General features: G+C 40.0%; 1 protein-coding gene across 1 annotated transcript in view; it reads left to right on the plus strand.

The window, feature by feature from the left end:
- The window catches only part of myom1a (myomesin 1a (skelemin)), a 103,857-nt gene that overhangs the window by 37,755 nt on the left and 45,473 nt on the right, over positions 1 to 20,629 (plus strand). The window contains 9 exon segments of the mRNA XM_052022592.1: positions 1,060 to 1,206; positions 4,048 to 4,209; positions 5,872 to 6,013; positions 7,776 to 7,975; positions 9,403 to 9,459; positions 10,798 to 10,922; positions 12,990 to 13,173; positions 13,645 to 13,819; positions 16,989 to 17,110. Coding sequence (XP_051878552.1) covers positions 1,060 to 1,206; positions 4,048 to 4,209; positions 5,872 to 6,013; positions 7,776 to 7,975; positions 9,403 to 9,459; positions 10,798 to 10,922; positions 12,990 to 13,173; positions 13,645 to 13,819; positions 16,989 to 17,110 — 1,314 coding nt within the window.

A 20,629-nucleotide genomic window follows, 5' to 3' on the forward strand; every position in this document is an offset into this window, starting at 1 on the left:
GAATTAGGCAATTTTGGCCCACTCAGTCTACTCTGCCATTCAATTATGGCTGATTTTTTTTTCTTTTCTCAACCCCTTTCTCTCCACATTGGGCTGTATACAACTGCAAAAGAAAAGTGTGAATCTGTGCACCCTGTGAGATGCAAACAAAAGGCATGAGCTGGGTCCACTTTGATCCAATCCATGGCCTCTGGCATATGTTTATTTGGAATACAAGGAAATAGGAACAGGAGTAGGCCACCTGGCCTGCCCTGCCATTCAATCTGATCATGGCTGATCTGCCCCAGGCCTCAACTATATAAAATGAACAAGGCAAGTCATGACCAAAAGCATATTTAAATCCTCAGATTCCAGCTTATTATTCTCCCATAACTTACTTTGTTTGGATTGTCTTTATAGTCCCTGGGATCTGAGATAGGGATTTCCCTAACCTGTTTGTTATTTTTCAGACGTTGATAAATCTAGCATTACAACCCCAGCATTTTCTGTTTTTATATGGGACTTTTTCTAGGCCTTATAGATTTAGAACTGAAGATATCATAATAAGCTGGATTTCGTTTGTTTTTACAGTTTTCTTTGTTGTATCTGAATCTGCAGTACTTTTTGCATAATGTTGACTGAAGGGATCAAAATAAGTTTTCTGAATTTTATTCCACATGATAAATAGGTCAGCAGTCTGACTTCTTACCAGTGCCAGAGATGGCTTGGCAGGTTCTTGTGAAATGTGTCTATACTACATGGTACAATTGTTGCTGTCTCCGACTATTGCAAACTTACTGCAGTAGTGATCAAAGGCTGCATAAATATAAAATCAAGTAAAATAGTTATTTCCTACTGAATAAATCTGGGAACCTCTGTTACCCATTTGCAAACTTTCCTTGGGGCTGCTGGAGATCAGGGAAGGGAATATTTAGTCCTTGCAGCAGATCACAATTTGCATGGACTACTTGCAAGGGTAGTCTCAGAAGTTAGTTGCAAGGGTCAGTAGTGGAAGCATGAGAGTGAATGGAAGGTACTAAAAAAATATACTTTTCTGAACAGATGACTTTTTCCCTGGAGATTCTCACGTGAAGTTTGATGTGCACATTATTGAAAAGTTTAGCGTGTCATTTGGTAAGGAAGGAGAGACGATGAGCTTGGGCTGCACTGTCATTGTCCACCCCAGTCTAAAGCGATTTCAGCCAGAGATCCAGTGGTGGCGTGATGGTAAGTGTCTTTTCTGTGTTGGAGAAATCATTATGATACCACATTTACCAAGAAATTAAAGAGCAAACTGATGAAAACAAAAATATTCCTGAATTATCTCCCCTCCTTTCCAAATAGTGTTCAATTTTCCTGGCATATTGTTCAAAAGCACTGGTCAAACTTCCTTAACCTCCCCCTTCCCCATTCAACCCTAGTTCAGAATCAGAATCAGGTTTATTATCACTTATATATGTTGTGAAATTTGTTGTTTTGCAGCAGCAGTAGAGTGCAAGACATAAAGACATAAAAATCACTATAAGTTACAAAAATAAATAAATAGTACAAATGAGGAATAATGAGGTAGTGTTCATGGACCGTTCAGAAATCTGATGGCAGAAGCTGTTCCTGAAACATTGAGTGTGGGTCTTCAGGCTCCTGTACCTCCTTCCTGATGGTAGTAATGTGAAGAAGGCATATCTGGGTGGTGAGGGTCCTTAATGATGGATGCTGCCTTCTTGAGGCACTGCCTCTTGAAGATTTCCTTGATGGCAGCAGGGGGGTGCCCGTGATGGAGCTGGTTGAGTCTACAACCCTCTGCAGCCTCTTTCGATCCTGCACATTGGAACCTCCATACCAGGTAGTGATGCAACCAGTCAGAATGCTCTCCACCGTACATCTGTAGAAATTTGCAAGAGTCTTTGGTGACATACCAAGTCTCCTAATGAAATAGAGCCACTGGCGTGCCTTCTTCATGATTGCATCAATGTGTTAGGTCAAAGATAGATCCTCTGAGATGTTGATGCCCAGGAGCTTGAAGCTGCTCACCCTTTCCACCGCTGACCCCTCAATGATGACTGTTGTGCGTTCTCCCAACTTCCCCTTCCTGAAGTCCACAATCAATTCCTTGGTCTTACTGATGTTGAGTGCAATGTTGTTGTTGCGACACCTAACACTTATACAAAAAGCTAAACTTCATCTATGAAATTAGGTAATATCATACTGTGTGGTTCCTTGTAACAGTGCTGGCAAATTGTTAACTGGATATCAACCAGGTAAGAGAAATTTGGCTGATGATGGTAGCCTTTTGCTATCGTGACTCTGAGATCTGTAACTCACAGCCGTTATGTGGGTAAGATCAACTGGGCCAATTTCAGTCAAAGCTTGAGCACATGATGCTGCTTTTGGAAGAGCATGTTAAACAGACGTAGAACCATAGAACAATACAGCACAATACAGGCCCTTCGGCCCACCATGTTGTGCCGCCCTTCAAACCATACCTAAGACTATCTAACCCCTTCCTCCCACATATCCCTCTATCTTAAATTCCTCCAAATGCTTATCTAACAGTCTCTTGAACTTGTCCAATGTATCAGCCTCCAGCACCACCCCAGGCAGCACATTCCATGCACGAACCACTCTCTGGGTGAAAAACCTCCCTCTGACGTCTCCCTTGAACTTCCCACCCATTACCTTAAAGCCATGCCCTCTTGTTTTGAGCATTGGTGCCCTGGGAAAGAGGCTCTGGTTGTCCACTCTATCTATTCCTCTCAATATCTTGTATACCTCTATCATGTCTCCCCTCATCCTCCTTCTCTCCAATGAGAACAGCCCTAGCTCCTTTAGTCTCTCCTCATAATCCATACTCTCTAATCCAGGCAGCATCTTGGTAAATCTCCTCTGCACCCTTTCCAATGCCTCCACATCCTTCCTATAATGAGGCGAGCAGAACTGGACACAGTACTCTAAGTGTGGCCTAACCAGAGTTTTGTAAAGCTGTATCATCACTTCGCAGCTCTTAAACCTGATTCCCCCGACTTATGAAAGCTAACATCCCATAAGCTTTCTTAACTACCCTATCTACCTGTGAGGCGACTTTCAGTGATCTGTGGATATGAACCCCCAGATCCCTCTGCTCCTCCACACTGCCTAGAATCCTGCCATTTACCTTGTACTCCACCTTGGAGTTTGTCCTTCCAAAGTGTACTACCTCACACTTCTCTGGATTGAACACCATCTGCCACTTCTCAGCCCAGCTCTGCATCCTATCACTATCCCTCTGCAAGCTTCGACAGCCCTTCACACTATCCACAACACCGCCAATCTTTGTGTCATCTGTAAATTTGCTAACCCAGCCTTCCACCCCCTCATCTAAGTCGTTAATAAATATCACAAAAAGTAGAGGTCCCAGAACCGATCCCTGTGGGACACCACTAGTCACAGCCCTCCAATCCGAATGCACTCCATCCACCACAACCCTCTGCTTTCTACAGGCAAGCCAATTCTGAATCCACACTGCCAAGCCTCCCTGGATCCCTTGGCCTCTGACCTCCTGAAGAAGCCTACCATGCAGAACCTTGTCAAATGCCTTATTAAGATCCATGTAGACCACATCCACTGCACTATCCTCATCAATCTTCCTGGTCACTTCCTCAAAGAACCCTATCAGGCTTGTGAGGCAAGATCTTCCCTTCACAGAGCCATGCTGGCCGTCCCTAATCAGTCCATGATTCTCTAAATGCTCATAGATCCTATTTCTTAGAATCCTTTCTAACAGCTTACCCACCACAGATGTAAGGCATGATTTATATATGCGCATCATTAATGTCCCATATGCTAATTGCAAGTGTCAGTGTCCCTGCTGGCAACTCCTCTGCAAGCAAGCAATAGAGATTTGGGACTTTACTTCCTTAACTTCTCCTAATATTTTATACCTATGATTTCATGTTTTACTTAGCATTAGCAGAGATAAGCATGCCAAGTATATGCATAAAGATAAGAGAGTGCTGGAATTGTGACCTCATTGTCTTGATCTCGGTATCTGTCCCATACTTATATTTTGCATCTTTTTTATTTCCTTACCAGGTATTCAATTACATCCTTCCAAATGGGTTCAGATGCACTGGAGTGGTGAATGTGCCACATTAACCCTTACTCACTTAAACAAAGAGGATGAAGGACTGTACACAATGCGAGTGTTGACAAAATCTGGTTATGAACTCCATAGTGCCTATGTGTTTGTCAGAGGTATGTGTGCAAATAAACTTGCAGATCCAATGTTAACCAAATTCCTAAACAATGTCTGTCCATGGACTGCCCCACTATATCAAGCCCATTCAGCATCCACTTATCAGAAGGTATCTCCAAATAACATGGGTGTTTTTTGCACCATCGCCTCTCCTCCACTACCACTCCACCACCACTCTCTGATTCAGTAATCGTAGTCTTTTATCACCAGCATAAGTGCAACCAATTTAGCATGCGGCAGTGATCATTGTTGTATAGGTAGATTTCCTCCTATAGCTACTCTCCGAGTTTGGTATGAACCCATCCAGTTGGGGAAAATCAACTACAGGTCACAGAGCAGCACAACTCAGGATTTTTTAACCAGCTTTTAAAAATTTTATTGGTATGCAACCAAGTGCAATGAAGACAATATAAATACAAACATTACAAATGACATATGATGTTGCATGTATAAAATATCTCATTGGTATGTATAAAATATTACAAACTATTGTGTTCTGGTATGATTGCCGTATTCTGTACTTCAGACCACTCACACACTTAACTGTAACTGCTCTCCATTCTACACATGTGGTGACCCATGTTGCAGTTCCCTTGCAAGCTGCCCTTTAATTTTAAGTATTACTTAACCTTTAATTCTAGGTGATTTTATGCAGAACTCATATAGCAACCACTCAGGGTGTTGTCCCTTGATTCCTCACAAGTTTTTTTGTTCCTTGCTGAGCTTTTTACTTATAATCCAATAATCACACCTGTAATAATTTGATTTACAGAACCTTCCCTTTGTTTGTATCATCCATTAGTACAACTAAGATGCTTTGATGGAGAATAGTCTGAGTATACCAGCAGTCAAAAACTTAATGAATATTTCTCCTGATATTCACATTGCAAATATATGTTGAGGACGGAACTAGATAACACTGGAGCTATCTCGTTATTTGACTTGTTACTTTGCTGACATTGTCACACAGCAGAGTTTCAGAACAAAACATTGCCTTTGCATAAACAAATGCTTCAGGATTTCCTTTCTAGTTTATAGCAAGTTTGAAATGTTCAGCACTGACATTGAATTCCCCACAGTATCTTGAGATAGGAATTGCTTGCAATTTTTAGTCAGTTTCTGGTTCACCATGTTATACCTTCTTGCTGAAGGCATATGACTACAATTGGAGATATTCTAGTGTGTTGGAGAACCATGCCATAACAGTTACACATCTAACCACTTAGTAGACTTAAAGTATCTGCTAAACCCATTGTGGCATAGGGTTACCAACACAGGATGGAACCCAGTGAACCTGTAAAAAGGTCAGTCATTTTAAGAAGAGTACGATGAACACTACCAGATATACAGGTCACCTGTTCCTTTTGTCAAAACAGGCCAATGGCATTGCTGTGGGTCTGCCTCAGGGCAGATGGAGTGCACAAATCTCCATTTTGGTGGTAGTGTGAAAGAGGCTGGAGTGTGGATAGGGGCAAGGGAATGTGATAATTGCTGGTATCCTCTATTCAAACTTATTGGATTGCTTTGCCTTTTACTTGAGATTGATCAGGTGATTGTTATATTGTTGCTGCATATTCCAGGAACTAGAGAAGGTATTGCAAGTTGAGAAGTGGCAAGTTGATATGATGAAAGTAATCAGAAGGCTTGTGTCTAATTTACAGACAGTGATGCAGAGGTTGCCGGTGCCCCAGCAGCTCCCTTAGATGTCTATTGCTTGGATGCCAATAAGGATTATGTAATTGTCAACTGGAAACAGCCAGCGGTTGATGGCGGAAGCTCCATCGTTGGGTACTTTGTTGACAGGTGAGTAGCAAAAATTGACAACCGAGTTGCTTCTCATTATATCTAATTTATAAATTTATTTTCTAATTAAATCATGTTATACTGTAGGGTGAAATAAAAACAGAATCTGTTGGAATTACTCAAAGCATCTATAAAGAGAAAAACAGTTAACTCTTTGAGTCAATGACATTTTAAGGCTAAAGGTCATCAACCTGAAATATAAACTGTTTCCTTCTCCACAGATGCTGTTTGACCTGTCTGTAGCATTGTCTGTTTTTATTTCAGATTTTCAACATTTGTGATACTTTGCTTTTGTATTTTTTAAAAGCGGATTATTTTACATTGGGACAGATCTTCTGCTGTCCTGATATTGACTCTGGTTTCTTTTACATGGTCCAGGGTGCAGCCTTCCCTGTTCACTGGCAAGGCTCAAGGCACTCTGTGGCCCCTCCAAATGCAAAAGGTTAGCTACCCTGACATAGGACTATGGCAGCTGGTGGGACCCTGCCTTAGTCTCACCAACTGTTAAGATTTTCATTGCTGTGAATATTTTTGAATGTCACTTACAGAAAAAACCCTGTAAATATGTAATATTGTGATATTGCAATGAGAAAATGTTAGTTGATCTTTGATAACATTGCATGTTAAGTGTTTGGGAACATGGTCAGTCTTTTTTTCCTGACCTTGTGTTTCTGTTTCTCTCTCTCTCTCTATTCTTTTGTGAATTTATTTCCCTTTCCTCTTCCCACTTTTTGGCTCTTTGCTTCTTTTCAGTCACATTCTATTTCTCTCTATCTTACTGTTCTTTGCTTTGGTCCTTTGGTCAGAGGTAGTGGGTGCAAGGACAATGTTGGAGAGGAGATATTCACATCTTATTTGGGATGGGAGGTCCACCATCAATAAAACATGTTGAAGTTTGGGGTACTAGAGAAAGAATACTAGTATTATCAATTAGTGTCACACTTAATGGATAAGTTTAATGTGAAGCAAAATTACTGTATTAATTTTGTTAGCATTTTGAATATATCTCCTGATGTCAAAAATAATCACACATTTTAAAAAAACAAACATTAAAAAATTGTACTATTAATTCCTCCATATTGGATTCTGCACTCATGTGGTATGAATCCTGAGTACTAGTGGCTCCCTTTAGGTTCTAAACACTGTTCAAATATTTTAACCAAGGGTTTCATGTCATCCTAAACTCCACCATGTCAAACAGCTCATTACTTTAACCTGTCCTAATGAAGATGTATCTGATTTTCTGTTGCAGTATAATATTGCAATTAATTTCCCAGTGAATCAGGTTAAAAGGAAAAGGACCCTGGTCAGTTGAAAGAGAGCGGGGAACTGGAACCCCATTGAATGGGAAGGGAGCAAGGGAACTGGGGCCCTGGTAAATTGGAAGAGAGCATGGGAACACAACCCCTGGCAAGTCAGAAGAGAGCGCAGGAACTAGGGCCGTGTGATTGGAAGGGGACGCGGGAAATGGGGCCTTGGTGAGTCGGTAAGGAATGCAGCAGACATTACCTGGTGAACTAGACGCCGAATTATTGGGATTTCTGAATGGTCGGACAGTGGATTATCAGAGTTTTACTGTAAGGGGGGGGGGGGGAATCAACATGCAGAACAAAATCAAACTTTGTTTAGAAGCATTTAAATGTACTTACTTGTATAACATTAAACTATAACATTATTGTGTGATAGTGATGTCTGGATTAATTTACAAAAGTGGTAGATTTTTTGTTTGTGCCATAAAACAGCTCAAATTCTTTTCTTATAGATGTGAAGTTGGAACCACTCATTGGGTTCAGTGTAATGACACCCCAGTGAAGTTTGCTCGCTTCCCTGTCACTGGATTGGTAGAAGGCCGCTCTTACATCTTTCGTGTGCGTGCTGTCAATAATGTTGGAATTAGCAGACCTTCCCGTGTGTCCGATCCTGTGGCAGCCTTGGATCCTTCTGACAGAGATAGGCTAAAGAGTATGTCTGTTCGTCTTTTCTCAGACTAAATCTTTAGAGTGACTCCTTTGATATTATCTTTCCCTGCTCAGGATAAATCATTGTTGCATGTAAAATGATAGAAAAATAAAATACACCAAAATAAAGACAATTCTCTATGGTAAAATAACACATAAAGCTCCAAGATTTGGCCTCATGGAATGGTGGGACATGAGTACAAATTATCATGACCGTGAGATTGTGACTCAGATGAATCAGGTGAAGAACAGGCTCTCTCTCAGTGACACTTGGAAAGCTAGGAGGATGAATCTTTGTAATACTTGGTGGCTGCTTCAGTTTGTTAATGTCACTTTGCCTTTTTGGTTTCTTGAGGAAAAACAAGATCCACAAAATAGGCAAATATTGTGCTATCAATGCTACTTGATCTATCATTGAGCTACACAGAGGCAAGGGGTTGGGAAGGTGGCGTTGGCTGGGACTGATATTGTTCTCAATGAGAATTATGAGCCATACAAAGGTAAGTGGAATCTCACTGTGTTAGGTCTCTATCCATCTCTGGAGGTAGGAAGTGAAAACTGACCATTTCTGTGGCCCATTATGGTAAATTGGGGTCCAGTGCAGGGTCATGTCCATTGGCCCTATTTCTAATCAAATACCTTCACGTTTATGCTAATTAAAGGCACCTTTAGTTCAGCCACTGAAAAACTGCTCTATTTTCCATGACTTTGCCTCCAAGCATTTTTAATTCAATTTCCAACGCTTTCTCTTTTCCATAGCATATTACCTTCTTCTTCAGCATATTACCTTCATATTACCTTTTTCAATAATGTACCATAGCAAACCTTAGGTGGGGGTTTGCAGTATAATGGTTAGGTTACTGGAAAATAATCTGGAGATGAAGGAGTTCAAAACCTGATGTGGCAATTGAGTTAGCAAATAAACCTGGAATAAAATTATGACATTTGGTTGCTATCAAGAATTGACAATTTGGTTTGTTAATGTCCTTTTGGGAAAAAAAAGCTATCATCTCTACATGGCATATGTAACTCCAGACCTAGAATATAAAACAGTTGATACTGAGGCAAGTTGCATCAAAAAGTAGTACTGGTTCATCATTAATGATCAGAGGTGGCCAATTGATGCTATCCTTGCCAGTGATACTCAAATCCCGCAAGTGAACAATAAAAACTTGTCAAGGGTTTCTGAAAGTACATGTTTACCATGTCCACTGCACTTTTCCTAAGCCACGTTCTCTGTCATATCCTCCAAACAATACAAATTGCCATTGCTGATATGCTGTGTTAGATTAACACCCAATGGACTGGTAGGTATGTGTATGTTTACAAATTTGATTAACCCTTTTTTATGGCACAGAAGTAGAGTTTGAAATTTGTTTTTAACATTTTTTCGAAACAACATTTAAACTTTTCGTGTTATTTAATTATTAGGTATGCCATTAGCCCCCTGGACTGGCCAGATTATTGTTACAGAAGAAGAACCAGCAGGTAAAGAATATATTGCCTTCTACATGTATCAGTCTGCTGAGGCAAAGCTGAACCTGTACCAAGTGAAAATCAATCAAAAAGTTCTAGATCCATAAAATGTAATTTTTATCTCAGCAGGTTTTATGAAGCTTCTAAGACTGGGTGTTGTCAATCAAAATGGGAAGATTTTAATCTTTGGGTGGCTGACTTATGGAGCATGCCAGGCAACTGTTGTCCTAGATCCAAGAAGCCTGAGACACTTTGAGGCCTAGGGCCTCATTAAAGTAGAACAAAGGAGCTGGGGTGCCTAAAGGGCACAGAGTGTTCATGCTAGGTTACTTGCCTCACTCTGGCTGATGCTTTATTGGACAGCTTCCAGGTAATTCCTAAGGAAGGTTGTGATCATAAGGGGATTCAATATTATTTTTATGGGGCCTGAACAAGAATTCCTGCATCTGAGATTGCTGAAATTTGAAAGATCACTTTGCCAACTCTGTTGATAGCTAACTGTCAATGACCCTAATCAAAGCATCAATTGCAAAATTTTAAGATTTAACTAAATTTCTTAAATCTTTCAAATGTAACATGACAGATTTTTAACTTGGGCAGTCCAACACTACCTTAAGTGGTCTAACTTTCTCCATATGATCTTTATTAACCTTAAGAGATTAGCCAGGGCAGGAGTGCAAGTGATGTAGCAATGGGAATTCATCTCCACTGGTTTGTAGCCAGTTAAATGTAGCCCTAAATTTGTCCCTCGACACATCAAAGCCTGGGCTTCACCTAATGCTCATGCATTTAAATATACAGTAAGCATCTCTGTATAATCAATGGCACCTCATCCATCAATTCCTACCAACTCCAGCACACCATGGTTGCAGTGCTTACCATCTACAAAGAGCACTACAGTTACTTGCCAGAGTGACTTTGACAGCAGCCCCAAACCCGCAACCTCTAGCATACAAAGGATAAGGGTAGTAGGTGAATGGGAGCACACATGTAAGTTCTCCTCTAAGTCACCATTCTACCATCCTGCCTTGGAAGTATTTCACTGTTCCTTCATTATTGCTGAATAAAGATCCTGGAATATCCAAACCAACAACACTTGGATGAGTGTGGGGGGGGGGGGGGGGCGCATGGAAATGGTAGTCAGTGTGGCAGTGGAAGGCAGGACCCTTCACCAGAAACATTTCAAAAAAGTGGCTCACATTCTCTAGGGCAAGTTGGGATGAGCCATTAATGCTGGTTTTGGTAGCAATATCTGAATCCCATGAATAAAAATATAGATCTGCAGGAAAAACACTGAACAATTTTTTAATCTCTATGTAATACATTACTATTCCACTTTTGCCTCAACAGAAGGTATTGTGCCTGGAAAACCTACAGAACTTACTGTAACTGAAGCCACCAAGAATTATGTTGTCCTCAGCTGGAAACCTCCTGGTCAACGTGGCCATGAAGGTGTCATGTATTATGTGGAAAAGGTAAAGATCTCAAAACTCAAACTGTAAAATGCTATGTAGACTCATCAGATGAAAAAACAATTTAAATAATGTGTTTCAGTAGGTGAGGAGTGTATCATTCTTTTTCCTAAGATTCCTTAGTCTACTATTTTTATAAGACATTTGAGTAAAACTTGCATGATTGTTACTGACATGAAATTTAAATGTAGTTGAACAGGTACGTTTCTCTTTTCTCTGAGTATGGTTGATGCAATAAACTTTCTACAATGGCTTTAAATTGGTAAATTAAATTGGTAAATTGATTAATTGGTTTATTATTGTCACATGTACCGAGGTACAGTGAAAAACTTTGTTTTGCGTGCCATCCATACAGATCATTTCATTACAACAGGTCATTGAGGTAGTACAAGGGGAAACAATAACAGAATGCAGAATAAAGTATTACAGTTACAGAGAAAGTGCAGTGCAGGCAGACAATAAGGTGCAAGGCCATATCGAAGTAGATTGTGAGATCAAGAGCCCATCTTATCGTACTAGGGGACTGTTCAATAGTCTTATAACAGTGGCATAGAAGCTGTCCTTGAGCCCGGTGGTACATGCTTTCAGGCTTTTGTATCTTCTGCCCAGTGAGAGGAGGGAAAAGAGAGAATGTCTGAGGTGGATGGTGTCTTTGGTTATGTTGGCTGTTTTACCGAGGCAGCGAGATGTATAGACAGAGTCCATGGAGGGGAGGCTGGTTTCCATGATGTGCTGTGCTGTGTCCACAACTCTCTGCAGTTTCTTGCAGTCTCAGGCAGGGCAGTTGCCATACCAAGCCATGATAGATCTGGATAGGATGCTTTCTATGGTGCACTGACAAAAATTGGCGAGGTTCAAAGGGTACATGCCAAATTTCTTTAGACTCCTGAGGAAGTAGAGGTGCCGATGACCTTTCTTGGCTGTGGCATCTATGTGGTTGGACCAGAACAGGTGATGTTCACTCCTAGGAACTTGAACCTTGCAACCCTCTCAACCTCAGCACTGTTGATGTAAACAGGAGCGTGTGCACCACCCCCCTTCCTGAAGTCAATGACCAGCTCTTTTGTTGACATTGAAGGAAAGGTTGTTGTCATGACACAATGCCACTAGGCTCTCTCCCTCCTTCCTGTACTCTGACTCATCATTATTTGAGATCCGGCCCACTATGATGGTGCCATCTGCAAACTTGTCAATAGAGTTAGAGGTGAATTTGGTCATGCAGTCATGAGTGTGTAGGGACTAGAGTAGGGGGCCAAGGACACAGCCTTCTGGGACACCAGTGTTGAGGATAATCATGACAGAGATGTTGCTGCTGATCCTTACAGATTGTGGTCTATTGTTCAGGAAGTCAAGGATCCAGTTGCAAACTGAGGTGCTGAGTCCCAGGTCTAGGAGCTTGGAGATGAGTTTGTTTGGAATTATAGTACTGAAGGTGGAGCTGTAGTCAATAAACAATTTATAGAGGATAATAGTACTAATAATCCTTTTTATATCAACAAAACTAATTCTGACGATTATAAAATTTTCCACATAACAATAGCTCTTATCCTACATCCAAAGGGCTTTGCCCTGAAATATTAACAGTTATTTTTAAAGACACTTACAGGTAAGAGATATGTTGTCAAGCATGCCATTATTTGTCATTTTATCACTTGTACATGACTTCATCATTATGATGTCCTCCTCCTACAAAGAAACAAAAATATTATTTCTCCTGGTAGGACTACCATTTCCTCATCCAGCCCCAAAAGCAGGCAACTCAACAACAGTACAAGTATTAGCAAGAGCCTGCCAATGGCAATTAAATGTACCTAAAACATGGTAACTTGGTCCTTCATCATCACTGCATCTAAATCCCAGAAGCCCCCTTCAAAAACCACTGTAGCTCCACCAAAAGGACAGCAGTGGTTCAAGAGGTGGCTCACTGGAATCTCTCATGAGTAATTAGAGTTGGGCAATACATGTTGCCCTTGACAGCAGTGCCCACATCCCATAAATGAATAGTTAAAATATTAGTTTGCTAGACTCTTTGACTCATTTGCTGTCCTTACTCTTGTTTGCATGTGCTAGTGTGTGGCAGGCACCGAGGACTGGCAGAGAGTTAATCCAGAAATCCCTGTGAAGTCTCCACGCTTTGCATTGTTTGATCTGGCTGAGGGTAAATCATACCGTTTCCGTGTCCGCTCTGCTAACTCTGCTGGTATTGGTGAGCCTTCTGAAGCAACAGAATTTACTGAAGTAACAGATAAACTTGGTGAGTATGAACCACACATGCAAGTTTCCTCATGCTACCAATTCACCTGCTCTGCCTGCCCCTACAATGCCTCACAATAATTGTTGGCAGGATGTTACTATTGTTGGATAATGGTCTGAAATGTACTCCAGTAGGCTATGGGTCAGAGTTTGGGATGTTAATTATTCTGCCCTATGTTTTATGCTCTATCCCTCTGGCTGTATACCCAAAATCTTGTTTGTTTTTTTGTTCTGCTGCAACTTTGTTAAGGGTTTTCCAACTTGCATCAAGAAGCACAGTACATCTGGACAAGCAGAAAGCAAGGTTGCATCTTCCATACAAAGGACCATGTTGCCTACAAAACAACAAAATAGTGTTGAGAATGATTTTTAATCAATAACTAATCTTACAGACTAGCAGAGGTTTAAGGCTAGTTAAAGTTGCTCTATTGATACTATTTTTTGTTATGTGTTTTGTCTTTTTTTCTTCCAGATGTTCCAAAAGCACCTGGTCATGTTGTGCCTTCAAGGGACACAGACACTTCTATGGTTGTATGCTGGGAAGAATCAAAAGGTGCAAAGGAGTTGGTGGGATACTATATTGAAGGAAGCATCAGTGGATCTGGAAAATGGGAACCATGCAATAACAAACCAGTGAAAGGAAAAAGGTAGTGATCATGGCTTTTTGGGAGCCTGGGACAAATAAAGCAGTGGAAGGACTTGGATAGAATCAAAGTGAATGAGATAAAAGGGAGGGTGAGAGTGCATGAAGAGTTTGATCCAGGATTTGTCAGTAATGATTAACCCTGGCAGAAGGGTCATAAACATACCTGCAAGCAATTTGCTCTCATGTCTCTGGTAAATTGTGGTAGTTGTTCTGGTGATCTGGGCATGTCACCACAGTTGATTGCACAGCTTATTGTAATTATTTTCCCCCATCCCCCCACTACTAAATCCAAATGTTATCAAGTATTATTGTGGTACTCAGAGATGCTTGATGGATACTTCAGTACAGATGGCCACTGATAACATCATTAAAACAGAGGATCTTTATCTTGTTGTGGGCCTTGTGCTCAATAGAATTTTGCTGCCGTGCCCCACATGAAAGGGGCCTGAGCTTCCAAAGCATTGCCAGCTTAACATGTATTTTTGCTGGACAATTCTAACCCTAAATCTTTTGAGAGAAAAGCATTATTTTAAGTCTTGGACGTCAAGCATAATAACACAAAGTGGTGTCAGCCAGACTGGCAGACTGATGATCAGGCTAGAGACAAAGATGGTGTGGAGAAGAGTTGGGCACATATGCAACAAGGGGGGAGAGGAATATTTTTGAAGCAGCAAGGTGGTGGGGAAGTTTGGAAATGAACATTAAGAAAATTAGTTAAACGATGGACCTATTTGTAAATGATAGATGCCCTAAATGTTGCTTTAACTAATGCTGAACACTCCAAATTAGGCCTGTTTTAATCTGACGGTCCATGTAGTTCTTGTGTGCACACAAGGATTTTGTGCAAGTGATGTCAAAGTGCACATTTCATTAAGTTTGTTGCCCGATGGCTTCACATGGATCTGCTGGATCAAATCCGCAGAAGTGGGCTATGCTTGCACAAAGTACCTGATCCATTCTTGATAACATTCACTCACACAAAATGTATCATATGAGACGGTTTTTTGCCCACTATCTTTAGCTCTGAATCAAAAGAAAGGAACAAAATCTTCAATGAAGCACCCTTCACAAAGGATGTCACAATATACCTTACAACCAATGAATACACTTTTTAAAGTGTAGCCTCAGTTATAATGTAGGAAATGCAATTTATGCAAAATAAACTCCCATAAATAGCATCCTGTTAAAGACCAGATAATTTGCTTTGTAATGTTGATTGAATGCTAAACAATGTTCATTGCAAATAAATTCCTGACTTTTTTTGCAAAATGGTGTCGAGGTTTTTCTCATGACGGAGATGAAGCTTCAATTTTTATCTAAAAGATGCATCACTGACAGAATGATGACTAGTTCTGCGAAGTGCACCAAGTTGCTTGATATTTTTATTATATTCCTTTTAATTGTCTTATATTTTGGAAGAGCTCATGTTGAATTATCTGATGATAATGAATGAAGAAAGGCACAATTGCCCATCAATAGGCATTGAAAGCAGATCATTATCTGCTGCAGGCAATTTGAGATTAGTCTGTACCAAATCCAGAATATCATAACAATGAATGGAACTCTTTATAAACCTTAGCATCAATAAAGTGACCAGCAACCTCAGGGAAAGGAAACAGGAGGTTGAATAGTTTTGTCGAGTAGCAAATTTAAGTTCTCAACTAATATAAAATATTAAGACTGCAGTTTTTTTCAGGTGAATGTTGGTAGATTAAATCCAACCAGAATTACTTCATCTATTTTTCTTTCTCTGGTAGATTTTTACGAGATGACCTTTTTGTTAGGACTTGCAATATAATAATGCATCCCTTTAAAATACCATCCTGATGCCCTCAACTCTACCTTACATTGGTCCCAATTTAGGCTGTAACAGAAACAGGACAGGAATTTATTAGATTTGTCTTCAGCCCAAAATCCCAGTCAATTTTACCATTCTTTTCCAAACTATAAATTTCCACCCATTATCTTCGATGGGTTAACACTTTTGTAAAAGACAAAAGAAATTGATGTAAAAGAAAGTGTGTATGCCATCTTTCCTATTTACCCATTTGTTCCAGAGTGCTGAGGAGTAGAAGGTTCATCTTGTCAGAGAGAATTTGTGATGTGCATCATCATGCATCATTTCTGCGGCTTGTGCATACACCTCTCATCACATAACAGCTACAAATCGTGGTATCCTACTTCTCTCATTGTTTGTTGGAGGATTCACGAAGGGCTGCTCCTAACAGTATAAACATGTCCAGGCAGAGAAATAGGTTGGGATACACATCCATGGCTATAATCTGAATTGCCCAAGATCGGATAAGAAATGAAATACAATCACTAAATATTTTCAGCCACATAGGGCGAAAACATTAATTAATCAGAAAGCTCACCATGTCTCCCTCCAGCCAAATCCAGCAGAATAATAGAAATAGAAAGTGCTGGCAATACTCAGCCAAACAGGAAGTAAATGGAGAGAGAGAGGGAGAAAAAAGCAAATGTTTCAGATTGATGACTAGGAAAAGTTAGAAACCAAACATGTTTTATGTTGCAAAGAAGAGATAAGGTGTAGGCCAGGATAATCTGAATGACATAAGTGATGGTGCTGTGGCTGAGAGAAGGTGGAGAAGGCTTGTTAATTACTGCTGATGAGTCTGAAGGAGATGTAAATAGAAGGAGACAAATGAGAACAGAGGTATTGGAACTGTGAGATACAGAATACAGCAGTTACTGTAAGAGAACACTGGAGATACTCAGCAGGCCTGGCAGTCTATGGGGAGAGAGATAATGTTACAGCTTCATGACATTTCATCAGAATGGCTGGTTCTGTTACAAACTGGAAAGGCTGGTTTTCTGAAATTGTTGAATTCAATATTGACCATTGAGGGCTGTGAAGCGCCAGGTTGGAAGAAAAGATGTTGTACCTCAAGCTTATGTTAGGCTCTGTTAGTGGAACATAAGAGCCCAAAGACAGAAAGGTCAGAGTGAGAGTAGGTGGACAATAACATGGCCCAACAAGATTTTTAATACACCTCTGTATAAAGAAATGAAAATAAAACACTGAAAATAGCACTGTTTTGTGATTTTGATAAGAAATATTCACTAAGACAAATAAATAATCAGTGTCATGCACCTTTATAAATTTGCAATAAATTAATGATGTTGTAAATGACATTTTTGTTATAAAGGTTTATTTGTCATGGGCTACACACTGGGGAGTCATACAAGTTCCGAGTCAGGGCTGTCAATGCAGCTGGCCTCAGTGAATACTCACAAGAATCTGAGGCACTGGAAGTCAAGGCAGCTTTAGGTATGTAAAACACGCTCATTTTTGAAGGTGTATTTACTAATTTTAGAACAATCATTTACATATTTTTAAGTGCATAACTGTTTGCTTATTTTTGGAAGTATATTTACTTATTTTTGAAAGTAGATGTATTCATTTTTAGAAATGCATTGATTTCTGTTTGCTTCTTAATTGATCACAGACGATTTTCACAGTGCCACCTTTATCACTTTTCCACCCATGATGTCATAAGTCATTGTTCTGATCATGCACTGTGCCTGTATCACAAGGAAAGTGTATTCTTTCTCACTGTGCCCATCCATTAGCCACTGTATGAAATCTCACTTGAGTCTGCTTCACAGTCAAAAGTTACAAAACTTAACAGAATCATGGATTACCATCTTTGCTCCAGCACAATGTAATGTATAACATTTCAAGACCATCCTGTGCATATCTTGTTCACACATAAAAGCATCTAATATCTTTTCTAATCTGCATTTATCACCATTTTGCTTGCTACCTGTTTAACATCAATCTTTTAATGTGTGTTCCCATGACTGCTGATGCTTGCTTTAATAAATTATTTTGCCTCTTGTAAACAGCTATTGTGTGAAGTGTCTACCTACAAATATCAAAAACTAATCCATGCACCTCTTACTCATTATTATTTAGTATTTTCATGTTATGCTTAGATAAATTATTTTAGGTAAATAAGATTTCATAGATTTAAATGCAATTATAATGGCCCAGTTCTAGCTCAGATCAACAATTTATTCTGTGAGCAAGTTGTGACTTCTTGTCAGGCATTAGAGACAATTAGATTAATTGTGGAAATCAAAACACTGCAGATGCTGGAAATCTAAAATAAATACAGAAAATGCTGGAAACACTCAGCAGGTCAGACAGCATCTATGGAAGGAGAAAAGGATTTCAGGTCCAAAAAAAAATTGTAATGCTCAGATTATACTGTAAAAGTTTAATAAATCAGGATATTTAATAAGCCAAAGTGCTGACGAAATATCTTTTTTTCATTGACTGAGTACCTTATAATGGTCATGGGTATTTTTGGCATATGGAGTGTCATACATAATACCTGTGCTGAGCTGTGGCTGTTTGTTTCTGTTTAGGACATCATCTGTCAGGGTAACTGTAGAACTAGAAATTTTTAGAGTTGAGCTTCAGGCTGTGAAACTGGCAGGCAAGTTTTACTCAAGCTGTTTGGAGAGCACTTCATGATTTCTGAGGGGTTGGGGGTAAATTACTAATGGGTTCATGTGGCCCCATTTCAGGATACTTAGGCCTCATTGGTAGATTTGGTCCCTGGTCCTTTTGTGACTATATTACTTCCTCTTTTGCTCTCTATATATTTTGCTCTATATATTTTTCTTTTTGTTACTTCATACCATTCTCTCCTATATTAGTCCTCTCGTTTCCTACAAGTGAAATTTTGCCTGTAGCAGAAACTGTGCTTTGAAGTGAATATGGAGCTATGTTGTACAATACCTGATTTTCTTTTGTAAAGTCAATGGAAATGACAAACAGCCCTGGTTATCATGAGGACAACTTTTGCTGACTACCTAAAAATGCCAGTTTTCTCATGCACCTTTTATGCCAGATCTCTTCCTTTTTCTTCAATGCCTCTTATTACATTTTTTCTTTCTGTGTCCTATCTGTGTCTTTGTTCCTCTGACTCTCTTTGGGTTAAATTGGGTCACCCCAAAAATAGGCCAAGGCATTGCACTAACTTGTATCCATTGAAAGTAGCACTCCAAATTCACCATACCTGCTCATAGAGTCATAGAATCATACAGCATAGAGACAGGCCCTACTGCCCACCGTATCTGTGATGACCATCAAATCCCAATCCTATTTACCAGCACTTAGTCCATAACCTTCTATGCTGTGGCATTTCTTTAGTAAATTTCTTCAATTTCAGGGTGTAGGATACACCAACCTTGCTGATCATTGGCTTATTGCCCACAATTCTGCCTTTACATTTGTTGTTTGATAATAATGGGGTTCCATATGATGGATGAAACAAGCTAGTGCAGCACTGCTGATGTCAGGGCTTTACAGTGAGCTGTGCTTAGGAACAACAGGGACAACATGGAGTACCTAAAGAACACTAAGCATGATGATGGAGAATGGTAGAGGCATTAGCTTGAGCATGCTGTCGGTCTTTTGTCAGGATACGCTCCTGAAAAATACTTTGTCCTGTCTAACTGCATAAGAGCCACAATAAGTACAAGTTGTTGTAGTTGCACACATCTCTTCATGTTGGTCAAAGGATGTTGGGTAGTGAGGTAAAAAGGTGTGGCTGAATATGGCAATGCCTACTAACTGATGGGGTTAGGTCAAGCAGTTCATTTCCTGTAAGTAGAGGAAGACGCTGGGAGATGGGATGGAGAGCTTTATGGGAAAACTGAGATGCCTTTTGTTAATTTAAAAAAAATAGTTATGAGATGAAGTTCAAACTTAGAGGTTTCCAGAGGAGTCAGTGGATAACCATTGTGGTATCTGCATCTCAGAGCTTCTGTTGCAGGCCAATTGAACATGTCTTTTTGAAGGAAGGAAAGACTTAGGCCATAAGACTGATGAAGAATAAAAGTATAAAGTGATCACTGGAAATGAGAAAACAAAATAATTCATCCAATGAGAAAAATATAAACAAATATGAATATTCAAGAAATAAAGTTGAGTGCTGTTCAAGATTGAGTTGTGTCTGCAGTCAATATATGAGATCCAGTCAATCTCCTAGCTGTATTATCAAAATTAGTAAATTGATTTATTATTGTCACATGTACAGAGGTACGGTGAAAAACCTGTCTTGAATACTGTTCATACAGATCAATTCATTACAACAGTGCATTGAGGTAGTACAAGGTAAAACAATAACAGAATGCAGAATAAAGTGTTGCAGTTACAGAGAAAGTGCAGTGCAGGTAGACAATAAGGCGCAAGGTCATAACAAGGTATATTGTGTGGTCAAGAGTCCATCTTATTGTACTAGGGGACCGTTCAATATCTTATAACAGCGAGATAGAAGCTGTCCTTGAGCCTGGGGGTATGTGCTTTCAGGCTTTTGTATCTTCTTCCCAAAGGGAAAGGGGAGAAGAGAGAATCTCCAGGGTAGATGAGGTCTTTGATTATGTTGGCTGCATTACTGAGGAGCGAAAAGTGTAGACAGTCCATGGAGGGGAGGCTGGTTTCTGTGATGGGCTGAGCTGTATTCACAACTCTCTGCAGTTTCTTGCAGTCCCAGGTAGTTTGCCGTACCAAACAGTGATGCATCCAGATAGGATGCTTTCTATGGTGCATCAATAAAAATTGTGAGGGTCAAAGGGGACATGCCAAATTGCTTTAGCCTCCTGAGGAAGTAGAGGCATTAGTGAGCTTTCTTGGCCATGGCATTTATGTGGTTGGACCAGGACAGGCTATTGGTGATGTTCACTCCTAGGATCTTGAAACTCTCAACCCTCTCAATCTTAGCACTGCTGATGCAAACAGGAGCATGTGCGCTGCCCCCTTCCTAAAGTCAATGAT

Source organism: Pristis pectinata, chromosome 9, assembly GCF_009764475.1.
Source record: "Pristis pectinata isolate sPriPec2 chromosome 9, sPriPec2.1.pri, whole genome shotgun sequence".
Classification (NCBI taxonomy): domain Eukaryota; kingdom Metazoa; phylum Chordata; class Chondrichthyes; order Rhinopristiformes; family Pristidae; genus Pristis; species Pristis pectinata.